At 40.8% G+C, this 20,076-nt stretch overlaps 1 protein-coding gene across 2 annotated transcripts; it reads left to right on the forward strand.

Moving 5' to 3' along the window:
- The first annotated feature begins 1,990 nt into the window (after positions 1-1,990).
- Positions 1,991-20,076, forward strand: gsna (gelsolin a). 2 transcript variants are annotated; one of them, XM_029515152.1, is made up of 17 exons: positions 1,991-2,120; positions 9,696-9,896; positions 11,494-11,648; positions 12,014-12,175; positions 12,307-12,456; positions 12,540-12,629; positions 13,085-13,217; positions 13,469-13,773; positions 14,878-15,011; positions 15,130-15,220; positions 15,404-15,430; positions 16,679-16,849; positions 17,111-17,285; positions 18,161-18,282; positions 18,432-18,509; positions 18,592-18,652; positions 19,269-20,076. In XM_029515152.1, exons 2-17 carry the CDS (start codon positions 9,701-9,703, stop codon positions 19,436-19,438), a joined length of 2,220 nt encoding a protein of 739 aa, XP_029371012.1. In that variant the 5' UTR covers positions 1,991-2,120; positions 9,696-9,700; the 3' UTR covers positions 19,439-20,076. The 2 variants fall into 2 exon arrangements, with proteins under 2 accessions (XP_029371012.1, XP_029371013.1); XM_029515153.1 differs by lacking the exon at positions 15,404-15,430.

Genomic DNA, 20,076 nt, shown 5'->3' on the forward strand with positions numbered 1-20,076 from the left:
GGTGACCCCGCCCTCTCCCAGTGTGAGCTGGGATTGGCTCCATTAAATCTACGACCCGGAAATGGATAAGTGGTTGAAGATTAATAAATTAATTAATGAATTGTGGTCTATTTATGCCAATCTGATGGTGAATAAAAACCATTCTGCTCTTTGATCTGTTGTCCACTAGAGGGCCACCAAGAAGGTAAAATGTAGAGAGCAAAGGCCTGATAACTATTATTTGTTATCTCTCTTTCCATATTCAAATAATTTTTTGAGGGACAATAATATATTATTATGATAAATATGCTATGCTTTGTGAATTTGTATTGTGATTTTAAAAACAAACTGCAATTATGATTTGTGAATCTTTGTATTATAATAATGGATCTAATTTCATGGAATTTACAAAACAATGAACTGTAAGACAGACTCCACGAGAGAAAAGAGGATGTCACTTTGAAAATGTATTATATTTTCTTAATTTCTACTTTTTACAATCACAAAATTTGTGTTTCAGTCTTTTTTTAGTGGTATACATATCATATGTTTTTATTTTAATAAAGGACTGTTACTAGGGTTAGGGTTAGGATTAGTTTCAACTGTTGTCAGGATGAGGGCACCTCGGCTTTCAGGCAATCTGCCACAATTAAATTCAAAACAAACATGATATCTGCAATCAGATGTAAAATATAATTTGTGGCATAGTTATAGTAAAATAATTTGTCTAATAAGGCAGGAAACACAACGTAATAAATGTTCAGGTATTTAAAAACCCAGTTTCAATGGCTGTCTGCCAGGTGTGGACAGATGTTTTCTCTGTTGTCTCAGCATTGTGTAAAATAAGCAATTGCATTAATTTTTTATTAGCTTTACCAGTGCTTTCACTCCAAAGCAGTTTGGCAGGACTCACAGTATCATGCCAGATGTGTGGGTTTTTATGGAACATGGCAGCTCATGATCACAAAAAGTTGATCTACATTTTAACAAGTGCCTAAACTGTGGAAGCAGTTGAAGGTAAGCATGACTCGTTCCAGATTCTGTGATGACAAACTGTGACAGACACACAATGCTTATTTCCTCTCCTAAATCAGCAGAATACCTGCAGTTTATATTCTGACTCTATTATCCAAAAACATCTGCTGAGACTCTCGACTCACTTCCAAAAAGCTGTTTGGTGGTTAAGTTGCTACAGATGGCAGACAAGTCTTACTATTAATCGTCAGACAACAGTTTTGTACAACATAAACATGATTTTTGTGCCATACCACCCACTGCTGAGGTCTCTAATTGCTCTAAACCCTCAATGGTAGTATTCAAAATTGACAAATCCTTTTTTAGAGGACAGAAACCATCCCTCTAAACTGTGTTACATTATCCTGCAAACTTTGTTAAATTTTACATAGTGTTTCAAGGCCTTCAAAGTTGTATTTGTTACTTTTCACCGTTCCAGCTGCAGATATTACAACCATATGACGAACAAATCAAATTATAGCCTAGGAATCAGCGGATGTTGATTCAGTCAGTCTTATCAGTCATCCAGTCATCTGTGCTGAACCAGCATTGTGATCACATGCAGGCACCATGCAAAGTTTTTGGTATAAACAGTAGGCTTGGCTTTGTAAGACCTATCCATACCACCCTGAGCCCCACCTCCACCAGACAGGGCCAGTGCTGTTCACACTCTTTGGTGTGTACACTTGGATTTGGCTGAAATTGAAAATGTACAACCTTTGACAGTTAAAGCCACCTTAACATACAAGTGTTGATGGTGACAGAAACAGAGAAGGGTCGATCCAACATATGAGGAGGCAACTTGTGATGTAGACGTGGTCCTTGCAAAACACCCTGAACACTTAGGGATTCAAAAGCCTCCAAACATACCTCAAAGACCTCAGGGAGACAGACAGACAGACAGATAGAGCCATGTGCACGCCCATGGGCCCACCGCCCCTCAGCAGGCGGTGCAGCAGGCCGACCAGGGGAGTGTCATAACGGGGAGTGTCCGGGCCGAGCGCATAAACAGCGGCTCTGTGCTCTGCTGCCCCGCCGTCTCGACGCTTCTCTGCTCCGGCTGCAGTCCGAAGCGCTCACCGCGGCTCAGTCAGCTCCAAACCGTCCGCCACAACCTACGTGTCCAGGTACGTAAAAAAGAAAGAAAGAAAGAAGCTACACTTAGTTCTCAGGGACAGCACAGATTTTAACGGGAAGCTGTGGAGGGGACCGTTAGTTTCCATGCACATTGGATCAACGCGCTGCAGGGACTTCTACACGACAGGAGGTGTAAAGAGGGATTTGGCTTCTGTCTGTATGTGCTGTGGTTCAGGTGAAGTTTTCTCTCTATGGCTCATTCAAAGAGCTGGAAACGCATCTTTTCTCGTGAAAAGTGCAACGTAGCTGCTGCCATATATGGACAGGCAGAGGGAACCGTGGATCAGGGTTAAAAATGCAGTCGTTCCACCTTAATTGGACATTCCTCCTTAACTGTATGAAGATAGGCCGAGGCTGCCATGATGTGATATGGCTCAAATGCAACCTGCAGTCTTTTGTTACTTTGTTGCAGACTGTACAGAGAGCTGGATGTCTGGTCTATTTGGAGGCATTTGAACTCTCACTATTTGGTTGTGGGTCTCCATGGCAACTACAGATGCCTCTATATAGATAGCATACCCTGGGGGGGGAGGGGGGGGGGGTGTTCATCATGATTCATAATTTGGATATATCTGTGGTTGCTATGGAAATGCACAACCAAATAACGTTAGACTGTGAGGAAGCCACAACATCCTGTACAAGGGTGCTTGTGACAGCCAGCAACCTTGTGTGTGCGTCAGACAATATGTGTAAGTGCTACACACATAAACCAATCAGAGCACAGTGTGTTAGAGCCACCAGCAAGCGGTCAGACAGGCAGAGATTATGGGATGCCCTAATCCACTGACTGCACCCCACCCATCTCTGATTCAGACACAGGCCTGAAACTATGAGGACAGGGCAGCTGAATAGTTATATGTGGACACCTTCTCTGTCTTAAACAAGGAAAGAGAAAGAGAGGATATTTTATTTATTTATTTATTTGTTTGACAAGAGAGCTGTCATATTTAACAGATTTATTGGGCTAGTTTGGGATAATAGATTAGGTTCGATGCCTCTGTCAAAAAAGAGAGAAAAAAAAAATCTCAGAAAATCAAAATTTGCAAGATGGTCATCACATGAAAAAGCATGTCTTTTGTTACTTAAACATGTTTATATAGATTGTGTTTATGTATGTTTATGCTTCCTGACAACCAACCTATTGTGGTGATACGGCCTCTAAGCTCTCCCTCCCAAAAGTGGAGGCATAACATTGTTACACTGTTAAAAGGGATGGAGCAATTTATTTGTAATAATCAAACTCAGAGAGCTGCGCTAGCTATTGGTTCAGCATTTAAATAGGTGCATGAGATCTGAAAACGGAGATACAACAGTTAGACACTCAAAGGCCTGGCATTTTTAATTAGGTTTTGTGATCTGTAAGAAGGTTCAGGTTGTGTAAACATGATCAGACCATAACCACAGTGGTGGCAGATCAGAAAATGCCTGTATGCGAATTTTTTTAACGCTATTCTGGGTCGAAGTTGGGTGTGGCACTGACAGGCCTATTTTCCCATTTAGCTTGAACTGAAATTTGTCAGGCTCTGTCTGAAATCACACACTACTTCCTATACAGGTCGACATATAGTGGGATTGCCATTTTGTCATGCTGTTGAATTATCATACTGATGGAATCCTATAATGCATCATGAATTTTTAGTGTGTGTAAAACTGAGTAGTATACAACATCATGCATTGTGTTCGTACTGAAAGAAAGAAAAATGTTGCAGAGGAAATTCATTAATGTCTGAAAGTGAGTGGGTGAATGATTTTAGACACAACTTCAGTAAAGTCACCTGAAAAGTGCCCTTCTTAAAGCTTTATGAGACAGTAACTTTCATAACCTCAACCAAGATGCACAAAAGAGGAAGTGCAGTTAGCAATGCAAACATCGTTGGTGAAAATATTCACTATTCCAGGAATAAAGTTGCATTGAGTGAGTATCCTTATTTTTCTTGTTGAGGAATAAGAAGGCAACACGTTTCAATTAAAACATGTTATTTCACATTGGTCCAGCTGCTTTGCATCTAGGGCCGATTTGTTCAAAGACTCTGCATCAATGTATTTCATCATATTGATGTATTGACACACTTGAAATTACCTAAATAGCGGGCAAATGAATTCATTTACAGTGTGAATAAAATAAGATGCCATTTTTTTCATAAATATGACTTTATGTGCTTATGTGCTTTAAGTAAGAAAGCAGGTCTGTGTGCACCTCTCCTATGGCTGAATCCTTGAAATGGGTGCAGTTGGATTGTTCCTGATATAGCTCTTTCATATTCTATAGCAACAATTCTTTCATCAGGGCGGGCATGGACAAAGTAATAAACAGTCATTTTGGTTTTGACATTGTGTAAACTGATGAGAGGGTAGTGGCTGTTAAAGAGTAGTCCACGCATGCGTGTGATTATCATCTGATGTGTCCTGAGCGAGCAGCGGGGCAGTTGAGCTGGTCTCCAGCGGCTGAGAGTGGCATGTATGGAGAAAATGAGTCATCAAGAATTCCCTTCCTGAAAGAAGAAGCATTTCTTTTAGACTGAAACTCAGGACAAAACCAGAAATTCAAATTTCACAGATTGATGTGTTTACTGCTTGTTACGAAGCGGGACACCAGCAGACATATCACAAGTGTGTCACATCATATGAATCCACTTTTGCCATCTGCACATTGGATAAAGTGCTGAGTTTTCACTGAGGCCTCAAGCAAAGGCAGACACAAAAGAGGGGCTGGTAAAAGTGCAACAGTGGGGGAGGGGCTAAATAGCTGCAGTTGGAAGGACACACACATGCGCCATGTTTGTTTTTAGGTGAATTGGGTGTAAAAACTCAATGAATACCCCCGTCTCAGAGGCGTGGGGTGGTGCAGACACCATCTGCTTTTACCAGCGAGCCTGTGAAGATCCACTAAACACCGCCAACAGTCATATGACTTGTTCTATTTAAGCTCCTAGCTGAGTGAAATTGTAGTTCCTTGAGTCACTTCATCCAACCTGCAGCAGCCAGAAACATTTCACGGTTAATGGTTGTTTTGGTCAGCTGCTGCCCTTCATTAAAACCAAACCAAACAAGCAAAAAAAAAAAAAAAAAAAAGTTCTATAAAACTTTGTCCCTATTCGTCAGATTTCTTTGTTAGTGTTAAACCTTTGGCAGGGTTGTTATTTCATATTTTAATATTACCTTTGATTTATCCTGCGTGCGTGGTGATTCAGCTGCGGCGTATCCCATCTGATGTTTGCTCTATTAAGTCACAGATAGTTCAAGTCAGGGATGAAACAGCTTTGATGTGCGGAGACAGAACGTTTCTTTCCATCAGAGGGAAAGATCAGAGTCAAACGCAGCCATTTTTATTCGGTGCCACAGGGACTCAGATCTTTAGGACCCAAAGTTGCATTTTCCGTGAGCGAAATTTTTCAGAGTAAAGTTATGTGGCTGTTACTGGATGAAAAGACTATCCCCTTGAACAAGTGAAGTTTTCAGACTTTTAGAAAGCTCCATTTGTAGTATGTTTTTGAACAGTTATCATGAGGATTGAATGGGATCCATGAAATTGCCATGAAATTCACTGTGTAGACACAAAGAAGGTGAGCTTTATTTCAAGCATTTAAGAAGTGAATGCTGAAGTTTCCCTGTTGGTCTTGACACTAGCCACAGTTTTTGGTCTTAATACACCCCAATGCAAATGTTGCCTCAAGGACTTCTCTTCCCCCACTCTGTATCCATCTTGACAGGGTCCTCTTGCTGACAAGCATACAAGCCTGTTGCAGTATATCAAGCAGTTTCTGATTTATTTCCATTTGCTTAGGTACACTAAGTTATTGTATTGTGTTCATGTAGGAAGCAGCAGCAGTTTGGAGGATGTCGTTATCTTTAGTTTAATGATCAGGTAATTCAAATAACTAAGCACAGTCATAAAGGTTACAGATAATAATAAAAAAAAATATTGTGTGAGGAATTATAATTTGTGTACTGTTAATAATTAATATGACAGTTGTTTTAACAACCTTTCCATGTACCACAGGAAGTATAAAAAATAATCCAGGAATAAGGTAGGAGTGGTGACACAAGAGAAAAACTTTTCAGTGTGATGCATTTTGTCCATTTAATGATGAGCAGTTGTTCAGAAGAAAGAAAATAAATAGTATTTTTGACATGAAGCTACAATAAAGTCTCAACATAAGTGGCATTAATCTTATTCTTCTTTACAATCACATAATGATAACTGGTGTCAATAATATAACTAAACTCATTATTTTTATTGAAGTTACTGAAAGTAATAGTTGATTCTCATGTCCATACGTCAAATGTGAGATTGAAGGTGAAGGGAGGTGATTATCTTAGCTTAGCAATAAAGACAAATCACAGATGAAAAATTGTTGATAGTTAACTAACTCAAACATAACCGCTTTAAATGTGTTTTAAATGTGGCTTCTCCCAGCTGGAAAATATCCATCAGGCTACTTTAGAGTCACTGTAGGAAAATCCAGCTTTCCACATCCTATATCAAACTATTAATGGAGTCGCCCAGCGGCCCCTGTTGTTCTCTGGGCAGGCAAACCTGCATGCAGATGAAGCAGTTTCAGGCTCAGACTTCAAGGCATGAAACTGATTTGTCTACCTTTTCACTGTTTTGGCTGAATCAGTCCATACTGTCACCAAATATGTTAAGCCCAAAAGAGCTGTAGAAGATTAGGTTTTCATAGTTTGAGATAATGAGTACCTGAGCATATGTTTCCTCTTATGTAGGTAAATAATTCTTATCGGTGTAGCAAAATGTGCCAGCAAATTTGATTGTAAAAAAAAAAAAAAAAAACAAAAAAAAAACACAAAAATGATCCACTTATTTTTCCATGTGGGAACTCCAGCGCAGAATACTGTGCAGAGGGTCTGTGAGTTACATAAGAGGAGAAATTGGGAAAAGGATCCACTTGTGTCAATCCTGAGCCGTTTCCCTTTTCCAGGGTCAGCAGCAGATTCTTGCCGTGTTTGTGGGATGACAGCTGCAGAGAAGAATGGACCAGTCTTCCATTGTGGATGACTGGTCATGCAAATTGAGAGGCAGCAGGTTCAAACAGCATTCCTGTGGAAAACTGGATTCTGAGTCCATTTTGAACTACGTGACCCCTCATATTATACATGTTTTTAAAACTGTACCTTTACCTGAGCTTTGCGAACCTATATATGATGATGTGCATATATATGCATATATGTACATCATCACTTAAATGAATCAGTAAAATAAAGTGTACCTTCACCACTAGAGCAGACAGACGCCATATTCAGAGAGGGCAGGTTCTAATTCAAGAACACAGCTTGACTTATGAGAAAGTGTTTACACTCTTTGTGTACTGTTTACTGCACCAAGCATCCATTAATATGGAGGTAGTTGGAGTCGGCGCCTACGGAAAAAAAAACAACCAAACAAACTTGTGGCCAGAGGATTGCTTCACAGAGTTGACTGTGTAAACCTTCTGCCAGAGGAAGAAAATAAATGCAGATCTTTTGGTTTCAAAAAAGGGAATATTAGCTTCTTAAATGAAGTAACATTGAAATATAAAGTATCGAAAGGAAGTACCAGGAAAATAAAAGTAAATGGATTTTAAATATACAAAGAAGAGTGGACTTAGTTTGCAGCACTTGAATTGTCTTTGTTACCATGTCTCCTCAAAGCTGAGACCACAGCGCATCACTGCTGTTAAATCACAGAGCGACAGAGGGGCTGCACATCCTCCTGTTTGGGCAGAGCAGACACCAAGTTGACCTTTGACATCGGAAACTTGTTTATATAAGCAGAATCGGCTGATTTCCTCACTGTTAACTTCTTCAGTAAATAGTTTCCAGACAGCTGCAGTGAAGATCTCAACTGGATGATCAGCCCCTGTCTTAAAAATGTCAAACATCCACACAAGTATAATGAGATTCCAGTGGGCTGTGAGGCAGTGCCCCCAACACATACTTGAAACTTCTGATTGGGCACCATATGTTTTTCCTGTTATCAGATATGGCTAGAGTGCCTGGCATGGGTGTGCATGGATATCTGGGAGTGTCACTTTAGTAATGATTGGTGGTCTGGCCATGTTCAACTCTCGAAAAGGTAATTCAACTGTCACCCATTTTCAAAGACAACACACTTCTAACAGTGCAGGAGCTGGAGGTGTGCTGGTTGGGGAGCATCTAATGAAATATATTTAATGAAAAGTTTCAAATGTAAAAATGCTATCAAGACGCGTCATGGAATGTGCATCCTGCCACTTTTTTTTTTTTTTTTTTGCATTTGAGCTATACAAGAGTGAAAAGGTCAGGATATCTCAAGAGACTCAAGTGCAGACAAACAAACTGGCGGTATGGATGTGTCTAAAATGAAAAAAACGTCGCTTCATAAACAGGTAAGCAGTCTAAAAGAGGCACAGTCAGCAGGCAGGGGGAAGACAAAAGGCCAGTCAAGCACCAGGGAAACACCACAGAGCTGTAAACACACTCTAATGAACAGGGATGCCTGTGGTGCTAATCAGTCCCATGTGAGCAATTGCAAACAGGTACAGCTGATAACAGGCAGGAAGTCCAAGAGAAACAGGAAGTGAAACCACAACAATAAAAAAAGTATTACAAAATAAAACAGGAAGTATGCAATATACAAGATGGGATGTTGCAGTGAATAATTGCACAAATCATTGTTCCTCAAATGTATCTCTTGCAGGTCCCGAATATTCAACCAATGCATAATCAGGACAACTTTATTGTAATTTTATATAAAGTTAATGGAATCAGTTGTCTGGTAATTGAAAATGAAAATGCTTTTTGGTTTGGATTCCCTCAGTCATGTGATCTCCTCTGGGGATAAACTCAATTCCTCTCAAAGCTTTTCATTTCAATATTTGATATTTAGACTACAATGATGAAAAAAAAAAAAACCATTTAAGTCCAGTCCAAGTCCCTCTCTCCCATAGATGTTCAGAAGGATAAGGTCTTGGGACTGATCCACTGAATCATTTTCATACTGATCAGTGTTTCTTTCTTGTACCGAAGCATCTGCATGTATCTTCTATTGCTTTATGCAAGTTCTTCCCTTATATTGCATATTGCTCCACAATATACTGTGGTAAAATACTGAGTGCAAATGTTTGTATTTGCATGTATACAGTTATGATACCTTTAACAACATGTGCATTATAAGCCAGGCTGCTCCTCCTATATATATAATTATAGACAGTGTTTCTTCAGCCACCATCACTGGCAGTTATAACTCTGCCTGAGTCATTCCTGACAGGACTTCCCCTTCCTGCCCGGACAAAACCCAGAGCAGGGCAGCAGTCACTCACCCTTCTGTGTATTAATATCTAACTATAACCCTAAACTTTATCTTTATATCCATGGCAACATCTCAGCCTTAAGGGGAGTGGCTTCAGAGCAAATGCCTCACAAATGGAGAACTTAAGTCTCATTTTTCAAAGCTTTATGACTCTTATCACTGCAGTATTTGACCACCTACATAAAATCACAGCTTGTTGCCACAGGAACACATCCTTGTGTTCGAGCACAGGGGAAGGAACACAATCAAAACTCAAAAAAGTGCAATTTCTCTGCAGGCAGCATGGCAGCGCACCACCCAGAGTTTGAGCGGGCTGGACAGAAGCCAGGCCTACAGGTGTGGAGAGTGGAGAACTTCAACCTGGTCCCCGTTCCAGAGAATCTGTATGGGGGATTTTACACCGGAGACGCCTACCTCATCCTCAACACCATTAAGCAACGCTCTGGGAACCTCCAGTATGACCTTCACTTCTGGCTGGGTGAGTTCAGCTAAGCAGAAATAAACACCCGTAAGGAAAAAATCACAAAAATATACCAGTCAAGGTAGACAGCAGATTTTTGTATAAACTATACAGCCAAAAAAAAGTAATTGGATCGAATGTCACTCAAAAGCCTCCAGACATGGAATCACATGGGACAAACATTTTATGCTGATGAATTTTCTTGTCTCCATGAAAATGGAGGAGCTGCCATCCCATTGATTTACAAAGCAGACAAGGATCTGTATATGTATTCTTGATGATAATTTCACCTGACAGTTCTGCTGCTGTGGAGTTTCTACTGTACATGATGAAAACAGGCAGAACAAGCCATGTGATGTAGAAAATGTGTGTGCAGCGCTTTACAGACTTCCGCTGTGTTTGATGGTGCTGTCTCATCCTTACAGCTTTAACCAGCATGACTGTCATTCATTTTAAAGAGTGAGTTTGAAAGAAGGTTGAATTGATTTTTTTAGGCCAAGGCTCAAGAGAATTGGTCTCAGATATGTTGCTCCAATAACAAATAATAAATAAATGAATAAATAAAGATACTCACTTATTGAATATATATGAATATTGATACTGATGTACTTAATTCACACAATATTGATGAAGTACTCAGATCCCAAGTTAAGCAAACCTATGACTATAATATTGTAAAAATGTTTACATTCCAGTATAGGCTCTGAATTCTAAATCTGACCTTAAATGACATTTGAATAGCAAATGTTATTTTTCAGTTAATATTAGAGCGGACATAAGTATTCATGACATTTCAGTCAGTAAATTGACCCCACACAGGGAAAGTTGCATTTCACAGACGTACAAACAGAAAGGTGATTTGTTGCAAGCTAACTGATCTAAAAAACTAGAATTTTATGTACAAAGAGTACGAGCATCTAATATCTACTGTAAAATATGTACCACAAACAATAAAAAAATAAAAGAAGTTCAGCATTGCAAGGATACTGGATGAACTGATGAATTATTTGTTATTGTTATTATATGTAAAATATTAAACAGCAATGTTATCTACCACTGGCAGATAATGTTTAGAATGTTTTTCTTTCATTACAATTGAAAACTTTTAAATCGCCGAGCGGAGATGCAGGGTTTTCACTGCACTGTCGCTGATCTGAGTGTCTGTATTTCAACTCAAATTGGTTTTTGGTTCAGCCTAAAGTATTGTCAGAAGTTATTCCGACTGGGTCATTTATTATAGCTTAGGTAAGCACAAACAGAAAGGTCAGAAGCTGAGTCCGTGCTTTTTGTCTTAATTGATTTCATGTGCTTTTAGTTCGCTTGATTGATCATGGAAAAGGCATTTAGCAGTAAACAGGATCTGATGTAACCGTCCCACAGGCCTCTGAAGCGCATGGTGTGAGCAGAAATAGAATAATGTTGCATGTATCAATGTGTCTGCTGGGATGTGGCAACCCCCTCCCCCACCCCCCACCCCCCGCCAATCGAGCTTACCGAGCTGTCAGTGATCGAAGCCGTCAAACACAAAAGTGGGACTCTGGGTTGGCACAATGTCTGCTGAGATCATGTAAGACGAGGATTAACATGGAGCGTCTGTGTGGTTCTTCTGCTGCAGGAGATTTCTGCACTCAGGATGAGAGCGGCTCAGCAGCCATCTTCACTGTCCAAATGGACGACTTCCTGGGGGGGAAACCCATCCAGTACCGCGAGGTGCAGGGACATGAGTCCAAAACCTTTCTGGGCTACTTCAAGTCTGGAATCAAATACATGGTAAGCATAACTGCATTGCTTTTAGCTGGTTTTAAATTTTGAAGTCATCTTATTTCTGCCTGATAGTGCACATATTTATACATTTTTAAATCATAATTAGCATTTTTTTAATACATTCTGTTTTACAATATACTGTATGCAAAAAAAGTGCTATCAAAGTACATTTCCATCCATCAACCATCTATCAGAAACTTTATGATATCTGAATTTTTTATATTCTGCTAAAGAATTACCACAATCATTAAATGTTTAGCAGTAGGCATTCAAGTTCCTTGTGTCTAATAATTCTTTGACTTTTGAAGTGAGAGCAACATCTCTCAAAAGGCTGGTATTTTGAAATTCACTGTGTGACTTTTATCTCCCAGAAAGGAGGTGTGGCATCTGGGTTCAAACATGTCGTCACCAATGAGGTGTGTGTGCAGCGGGTGCTACAGGTCAAAGGTCGCCGTGTGGTCAGGGCAACAGAAGTGGCTGTGAGCTGGGACAGCTTTAACCAGGGAGACTGCTTCATCCTGGACCTGGGAGAAGTAAGTCAGAGCAGATTATTAAAGAATTACATTACAGCACATCAGAGACATTCTAGTTTTATAGATTGCAGCTTCAGTTAAGATTTAGTTCAACTACTTTGCAATTTGCTCCTGTTCTTTCTGTTTTACAGGAGATTTTCCAGTGGTGCGGCTCCCAGAGCAACCGCTTTGAGAAGCTGAAGGCTACGCAGGTCGCCAAGGGTATCCGTGACAATGAGCGCAGTGGGAGGGCCCGGGTGTATGTCTGTGACGAGGGGATGGAGCGAGAGAAGATGTTAGAGGTGAGATCATTGAGTTACGTGAGCAAGCCGAGTCTTATTTCACTTCAGCAGGCTTTTGTTAAAATATCTGTGTCTGCCCTCAGGTTTTAGGTCCCAAACCAGATCTGCCTGTTGGAGCCTCGGATGACATCAAAGCTGATGCTTCAAATAGGAAGAGGGCCAAACTGTACAAGGTGGGTGAAACAGGCACCCTGCAGTATTACAGGCACTGTGGTGCATGATCAGCTGTTTCTTTACTGTGTTGCCTCACTTCTGAACCACAGTAGGGAGATTCTCTACTGTGTTTGCTGTGGGATGATCAACTGTGTTGGAATTTATGACGATCAGCGCCTTAAGGGGTTAGAACATAATTTTTCAGTTGATGACAAAATTGGTTTAAACCAGTTAGTTTTCAAAAAAATTATATGTAATTGTAAATGTAATTTCCAAAAAAAAAAAAAAGTTGTAAATGATGAACTTCTGGTTAGATCACTTCTCCCTCACTCTCTGTACAGCAATCCCTATTTCTCTCTACTTTCTCTATAAAATAAAGGTTTGAAAATGGCCCAAAAAATAAAGCCCAGGATTGTAAGTTTTCAGAAAATTTAAATGGCTCTCACCTCCAATCAAATGCTCTCTGCCTTCTCAGGTATCCAACGCTACTGGAGGCATGACCATCGCACTGGTGGCAGCAGAGAACCCCTTTGCCCAGAGCGCCCTGGAGTCTGGGGACTGTTTCATTCTGGACCACGGCTCAGACGGAAAGATCTTCGTCTGGAAAGGTCAGTGCAAGCAGTGGCGGAAGAGTCGACATATGTTCACTGAGTAGTGATTCGCCTTCACAGGGTGATAACACCTGACACCACTAGATATTATGAAACGGAGCCCACGCTCTGCTGAAATGCCGCTCCTTGCCTTGGCTCAGGAAAATGTGATTTGGTCTTTGAGTAGAAATTAGTTACTGTACAAAGACAAAAGAGGCATCAGCCTTGAAAGATTCTTCATCATTCCTGTGTGAAATTGTTTTCTACAGGCAAAGATGCCAACATGGACGAGCGAAAGGCAGCGATGAAGGCAGCAGACGAGTTCATCAAGAAGATGGGTTACCCCAAAAGCACTCAGGTCCAGATACTGCCAGAGATGGGCGAGACACCACTCTTCAAGCAGTTCTTCAAAAACTGGCGGGACAAAGATCAGACAGAGGGCTTGGGCGTGGCCTACATCGCCAACAGCATCGCCAAGATTGAGAAGGTGCCCTTTGACGCTGCCACGCTGCACGACTCTTCCGCCATGGCTGCCCAGCATGGCATGGTGGATGATGGCAGCGGAGAGAAGCAGGTGAGAGGGCTGACAGCATTATGCCTCAGTGGCCTGGGGATTCTAGGATCACATAGATTCCCTGTCCATCCCATAGGGGGCGCAGCTTTTGTACACAGCTCCTCCTTGTGGAAATATGATTTACAAATTAGTTTTGGTAATTAACTGCCTTCATCTTAATACTTAACTCATGAAATTTTGTTTGTCAAACCATACCTAATTTCTTAATTAATAAGGAGGAAACATTACGTAGAAGAATGGCTGGGCGAAAAAACGATAACGATAATTATCGCGAAATAACTTTTCCTCGGTATAAATATAAAACATGGTCGATATAACTCTTTCCAGCCATAATTAGAACATGACATGAACAGCCAATGATAATGAGAGCAGTGCCGTGCCGAGCCAATCACGCAGCTGGAATAGCGTTCCAGCCACCTCAGGCTAGGTTGACGCACAGAGAGCAGGTGATGCAGCCGGCTTAAACGGAAGCTCACGTGCTTGTGTTTTGGCCGCCGGTACGTTAGGAGTGGAAGCGAAATAGGTGAAAATGGCAGGAAATGTTAACTCGAGCGACAGCGTCCCCGAAGAAGACACCGCAACGGACAAAGCCCAAGGCCCAAAAGAGGAGGACATTGTTGAGAAGAAAGGTCAGGGGAATTCGGTAGTGTCTGGATATTTTGGCTATGTAAAGTCCGACAGGAAGCAGAGTAGCGTGCACTGCAAACTGTGTCGAGAACTGCGACTTTTCTATTTTGTATTACCTATTTTATTTTTTTTGTAACTGACCAAATAATTTAGTTGTCGATTTGTTTGTGTTGAAGCTTCTGACTGGTCAGAATTAAGATTTTAGTTGATTATATAATCATTTTATTTATTTGAAATACAGTTCTACAAGGTTTGTAGTTCACTTCATATGTTTAACTTCTGACAGAAAATAAATAATATTTAAACCAATATGAATGTGGTATCTTCACATCTCACATAGGAGTACAAAGGAGCCTTTAAACTTGACAAAGTTATTTGAACTATATCGTGATATATCGACTAATATGAAATATCGTGATAGGAATCTGTTCCATAGAGGTTTCTCAAAGCCGTATTTGTTGGTTTCCTTCTGGATAGATCTGGCGTATTGAGGGATCTGACAAGGTGCCGGTGGACCCGTCCACATATGGACAGTTCTACGGAGGAGACAGCTACATCATCCTGTACAACTACCACCACGGAGGACGCCAGGGACACATCATCTACATGTGGTGAGGATACCAGAGACACAAGAATCTGATCGCAATGCTAAAACTACATCAAACAGCACCTCAGGAAGGTAAATGTAAAGTTTACACGTGATGGCAACACTTGTGTGTGGTTTCCCAGGCAGGGCGTGGACTCCAGTCAGGATGAGATCGGGGCATCTGCAATCCTCGGCGCCCAGCTGGATGAGGAGCTTGGCGGAGGTCCTGTCCAGGTAAAACACACAGCTCCTTTGTGTTCATTTTGTCATTCATGTTATTAATGTCTGTGCTTTCCTCCTGGTCACTCATCTCACCTCCTGTCTGACCTTTTACATTATTTCATCTCTTTCTTCTCCATTCTGGTTTCCTGGCTTCTCCTTCTTTCCTCCTTGGTTTCTGACCTTTCGTATCTTCAGGTTGTTGGTGCTCCTATAACCACGCAGGTACTTTCCGTCCTCTCTTTGCTCCTCGTCCTCCTTATATCAACTCATGAGTTTGTCCAGAGCCACGGATGAAAAGACGCAAACAAAACATTTATTTGGCTGTTTAAATATAGATGTTCTGCCTCATTGAGCGTGATAAGTTAAATTAAAATTTACAGTGCAACCAGCTCAGTCAAACACAAACAGGACATTCCAATGTCAGAGTTAATGGGGAGTGTCCCTCCTCTGCCACCAAGTCTGTCTGCCTCTCATGAACAACAGCCCAGTTTCCACAGTCTTTCCAGCGGATGACATAAGACCGACATCACAATGAGCATGACAGCATGAGCATGATTAAAGAGTGGAAATAATAGTGGAGCTCAAAAAACGATCAGTCTTTCAGGCATTTAGAGTGAGTCTTCATTTTCATGTCTGTGCACAACATTTACTCCTCACCTGGGGTCACCTTGCATGTGCAAACTGTGTTCATGTCTTCATGTCTCTGCTGACTCTCCACTAAGCATGAATCTGTGTGTTTGTTGAATCTATCCAGTGTTGAAAAATCAGTAAATGGCGCATTTATTTTTCCAGGTGTTTCCCAGTGTTTTCCACACTGAGAACAGCTGTCCTGCAAATGTCTCTTTTGCATCTATAGTTTGTCAAACCAAACCTGACGCTGATGTAGTTTAGTGAGAATCATTTTGAAGGTTTTTTGATACAAGTACAGTGCCCATGTTTTCCGCGCAGAAACTGAAACAGTATTTTGAGGAATATAGACAGGTTTTGTTTTTTGTTTTTGTTTTTTTTTTAATAGAAAAAAGGCAGAATATCTGAAATGTTAAACGCTGTCTCAGAAATTAAACAGTTTCAGATCACGAGGATGCGCAGAGTTGCTGGGAATGTTTGCAGCTCTGTTTGTAGTTTCAAAGTGTGATGTGTAAACTCCTCAATGATTATTAATCATGTGCTCATGTGAAGTCTAGACTAACATCATTTACAGTGACAACGGAGAGGAGAACTGACTGCACCAACTCAATGTCAGAAATATTTATTTAGGCGCAGACGCACTCTTTCAGTTATGACCTGCATCCCACCTTGACGCACCCTGTTTATCACGTGACTCAGCTCCGTGCTGCCACCTTGTGTCCGCAGTGGGGATCTCAGTGATGTGATCACTGTGATGTAACTGCACCTCCTTCAGACAGCATGAGACACGCTGATACAGGAGCGACTGTTTCCTGAGTTCTAATGGTGGCGTTTGTGTACCAGGTGAGGGTGGTGCAGGGCAAGGAGCCGGCTCATCTCATGAGTCTGTTTGGAGGACAGCCCATGGTGGTATACAAGGGCGGGACGTCCAGAGAAGGAGGTCAGTCTGCTCCTTCAGAAACTCGACTCTTCCAGGTGCGATCCAACTCTGCAGGCCACACCAGAGCCGTGGAGGTAAGAGAGCAAACATCGACCACAGCTAATTTTACATCAGAGGACCGATGATAATGTCTGCTTTTCTACAACACAGTTTTCTTGCGGAAAATGAAGTTAGTGATATTTATTTTGTTATTGGCCAAATGGTCAAGTAAGTTTAATTTATGCACTGAAATTTATATTTAAACATTATAAAGTTGTGTTGAGAGAGAAACAAAAAAGCGGCACTGCAGTAGCAGAACTATACATTGATCATCAGCCACCTCTGTGTTTCTGCAGCTTGATGCTGTGGCCTCCAACCTGAACTCCAATGATGCTTTTATTCTGGTGACCCCTGGAGAGTCCTTCATGTGGGTGGGAGTGGGAGCCAGTGACACAGAGAAGCAGGGCGCTCAGCAGCTGTGTAGCATCCTGGGAGTGTCTGCCTCCGAGCTGTCAGAGGGAGGAGAGACTGGTGAGGAAACCCAGTTTTTTTTTTTGTTTTTTTTTTTTTCTCTCCACTTAGAGCATGTAGATAAAAAGTTTTTTGTGTTCATCTATATTAAAACAAGGGACTGATTATATCACCCCTTCTGATTTTCCCATGAAGTCTTGTGATTTCCTTTAAAGCTTCAAAAGTGGACTTGTCTTCTACCGATTTCAGATTTCAATAGAACCTCAAGCTACAACACAACAAACAGTTGTTTTTATAAACACCCTGTTTTCAAGAACTGCCCTCAGTTGAAGGTTTACACACATCTTGATGCACAACTTGTAATAAATGTGGAATTGTAAATACTGAAAGGGAACATTCATAGTGAGACAGCACCTCTGAACGTTGAAGCTCTTTTAGTGCATAGTCCTGCTTTCTCAGCACATACATTATGTGGACCAGTTGTTTTTAGCCAGTATTGGTGATGGAGACCAAACTAGAGCTTAAAGGTCAGTTAATATTGGACATATAATCCTCAGACACAAAAAAAAGCAAATACCAAAGCCTTGCTGAAAGTTATGGATGTGAATATAGAAATGCTTGATACTGAATTAGCCAAAACAAATAAAAGAAGTCACTTCATTGCCAGTAATGTGTTTTTTTTTTTAATTGGGAGACTACCATCAACAAATTAGCTTAGCCCAAAAAGCAGGTTAAACAGGTATCCAGGCTCTGTCCAATGGTAACACAATCAGCCTGCAAACTTCTTTACAGCCCATGAATCAGGATTTTACACATGCATCATGTGTTTAAACTGTATAAAATAGAACCTACGGCACAGCCCCTGCTAAAATAAGCTAAAGTCCACTTTTGGACTAACGTTCTGGTAACTTGACGTGTGTCTGTCCTCTTCACAGATCAATTCTGGGAGACTCTGGGGGGAAAGACAGAATATCGCACTTCAACCAGACTCAAGGACAAGATGGACACTCACCCACCCAGACTGTTCGCCTGTTCCAACAAAACTGGAAACTTCATTGTAAGCCCTTATTTTGGGTTTCATGGCCTTTTCACATACATGCAACATTTTCCACTGTAGAGCTTTTCAACAAGAAAAAAAATGAACCAACCCTTTAGATCAAACTGAATGCATTGTACAGCTCTAAAATTTAAATGTCCTGCTCTCAGATTGAGGAGGTGCCCGGGGAGTTGACCCAGGACGACCTTGCCACTGATGATGTCATGATCCTAGACACCTGGGAGCAGGTAAAGCTGGACTGTGTGTGAATTCAGAGTAGACAACAAAATGGAAATAGCAAATATGGATCAACTATACCTGTTTGTTTAGGTGTTTGTCTGGATTGGAAATGAGGCTCAAGAGGAAGAGAAGACTGAAGCCATGGCATCTGGTAAAGACATTCACACTTAACATCATGTTATTCAAATGTGACATCTATAAATGTGAATTTGAAATCATTTAAGAGTAATATAGTAATATTTTTCTCATCCTTTAAATATCCTGATATCCTGAAGTAACATCTGCTTGATATATATGAGAGAGAGAGAGAGAGATATTTATACAGCACAGCCCCTGCTAAAATAGTAATAGTCTCAATGATATGAATAAAATATTTATCAATTGAACTCATACCAAATATATTTCTCTGCAACTTTTATGATTGTTGTTGTTCACTATATGCTGATTTAATGAGACCGACTGTTATCAGATTGTGTTTCAAATATTACTGAAGCCTTTCTTTGAAAATGAAATGTTGTTCTTGTTCTTGGAGGGAAAAAAAAAAAAAAAGGTCAATGAATGAAATGTCCTTTTGGTTGACCATTAAATACTGATAGCGCTTTTTAAGTATATTCATATTTCTTTGCTGAGCTCCACCCACTTTCTCAAAAGAAATCACCAAACTGGACATCACTATTCAGACAGGAAGTGACTTCTGGTTTTATTCTCCCTTGTACAATTCTGTGAGGAGATGTGGCTGTCAGTAATCCAACCTTTCTCTTCTTCAGCGGTCCGTTACATCGAGACCGATCCGGCCAACAGAGACCGCAGGACACCCATCGTCAAGTTAAAGCAGGCCTTCGAACCGCCCACCTTCACCGGCTGGTTCCTGGGCTGGGACCACGAATACTGGAGCAGCGACCCTCTGGAGCGGGCTATGGCTGAGCTGGCCCTGTGAGCCTTTACCTGACCCCTTCTTATCAGCCATGACATTTCACCCTCTGCTCTGCTGCAAACACTCAGCCCCAGTCTCAAAGACTTATTTTAGCTGCGCCCTCAACATTTTTTTTTTTCACATTAGGTTGTGATTTCAAAAAGGGATATTCATAATTCATATTGTGTCACATGTCACAGTGATGCTTTTGTGTTCCTAATAGTAGTGCTTTAATGGATAAACATGCTTTCTGCAGGGTTTTGCACTAAATACTCTACTACAAAGTTTTTACTGAAGGCAACCCTTTCTCATCTATTTGATATTTTGTCAATGAAACCATTTCACTAGTGATGCACGAACACACAACCATACAGTTTAGTCTTGGTAGCAAGAAAACACAGCTTATTAAAAGCAATATACCCAATGCCTTAATATTCTTTCCTCTATTTTAGCTTTGCACCTTTTTAAAGGTACTGTTCTAGTTTTGAATGAACAAGTTGTTTTTACCTTCACTTTAGATGTCACCTATATATATATATATTTTTTTTTTTAAATGCCAGATTCATACCCAGCACACTTGTGTGATGCTGCAGAGTGAAACTGGTGCTTTTCAAATTGAGGTTTCCCTAATCTTTATTTCAATAAAACCAAGTAAAACATGA

Source organism: Echeneis naucrates, chromosome 12, assembly GCF_900963305.1.
Source record: "Echeneis naucrates chromosome 12, fEcheNa1.1, whole genome shotgun sequence".
In the NCBI taxonomy this organism is placed as follows: Eukaryota; Metazoa; Chordata; class Actinopteri; order Carangiformes; family Echeneidae; genus Echeneis; species Echeneis naucrates.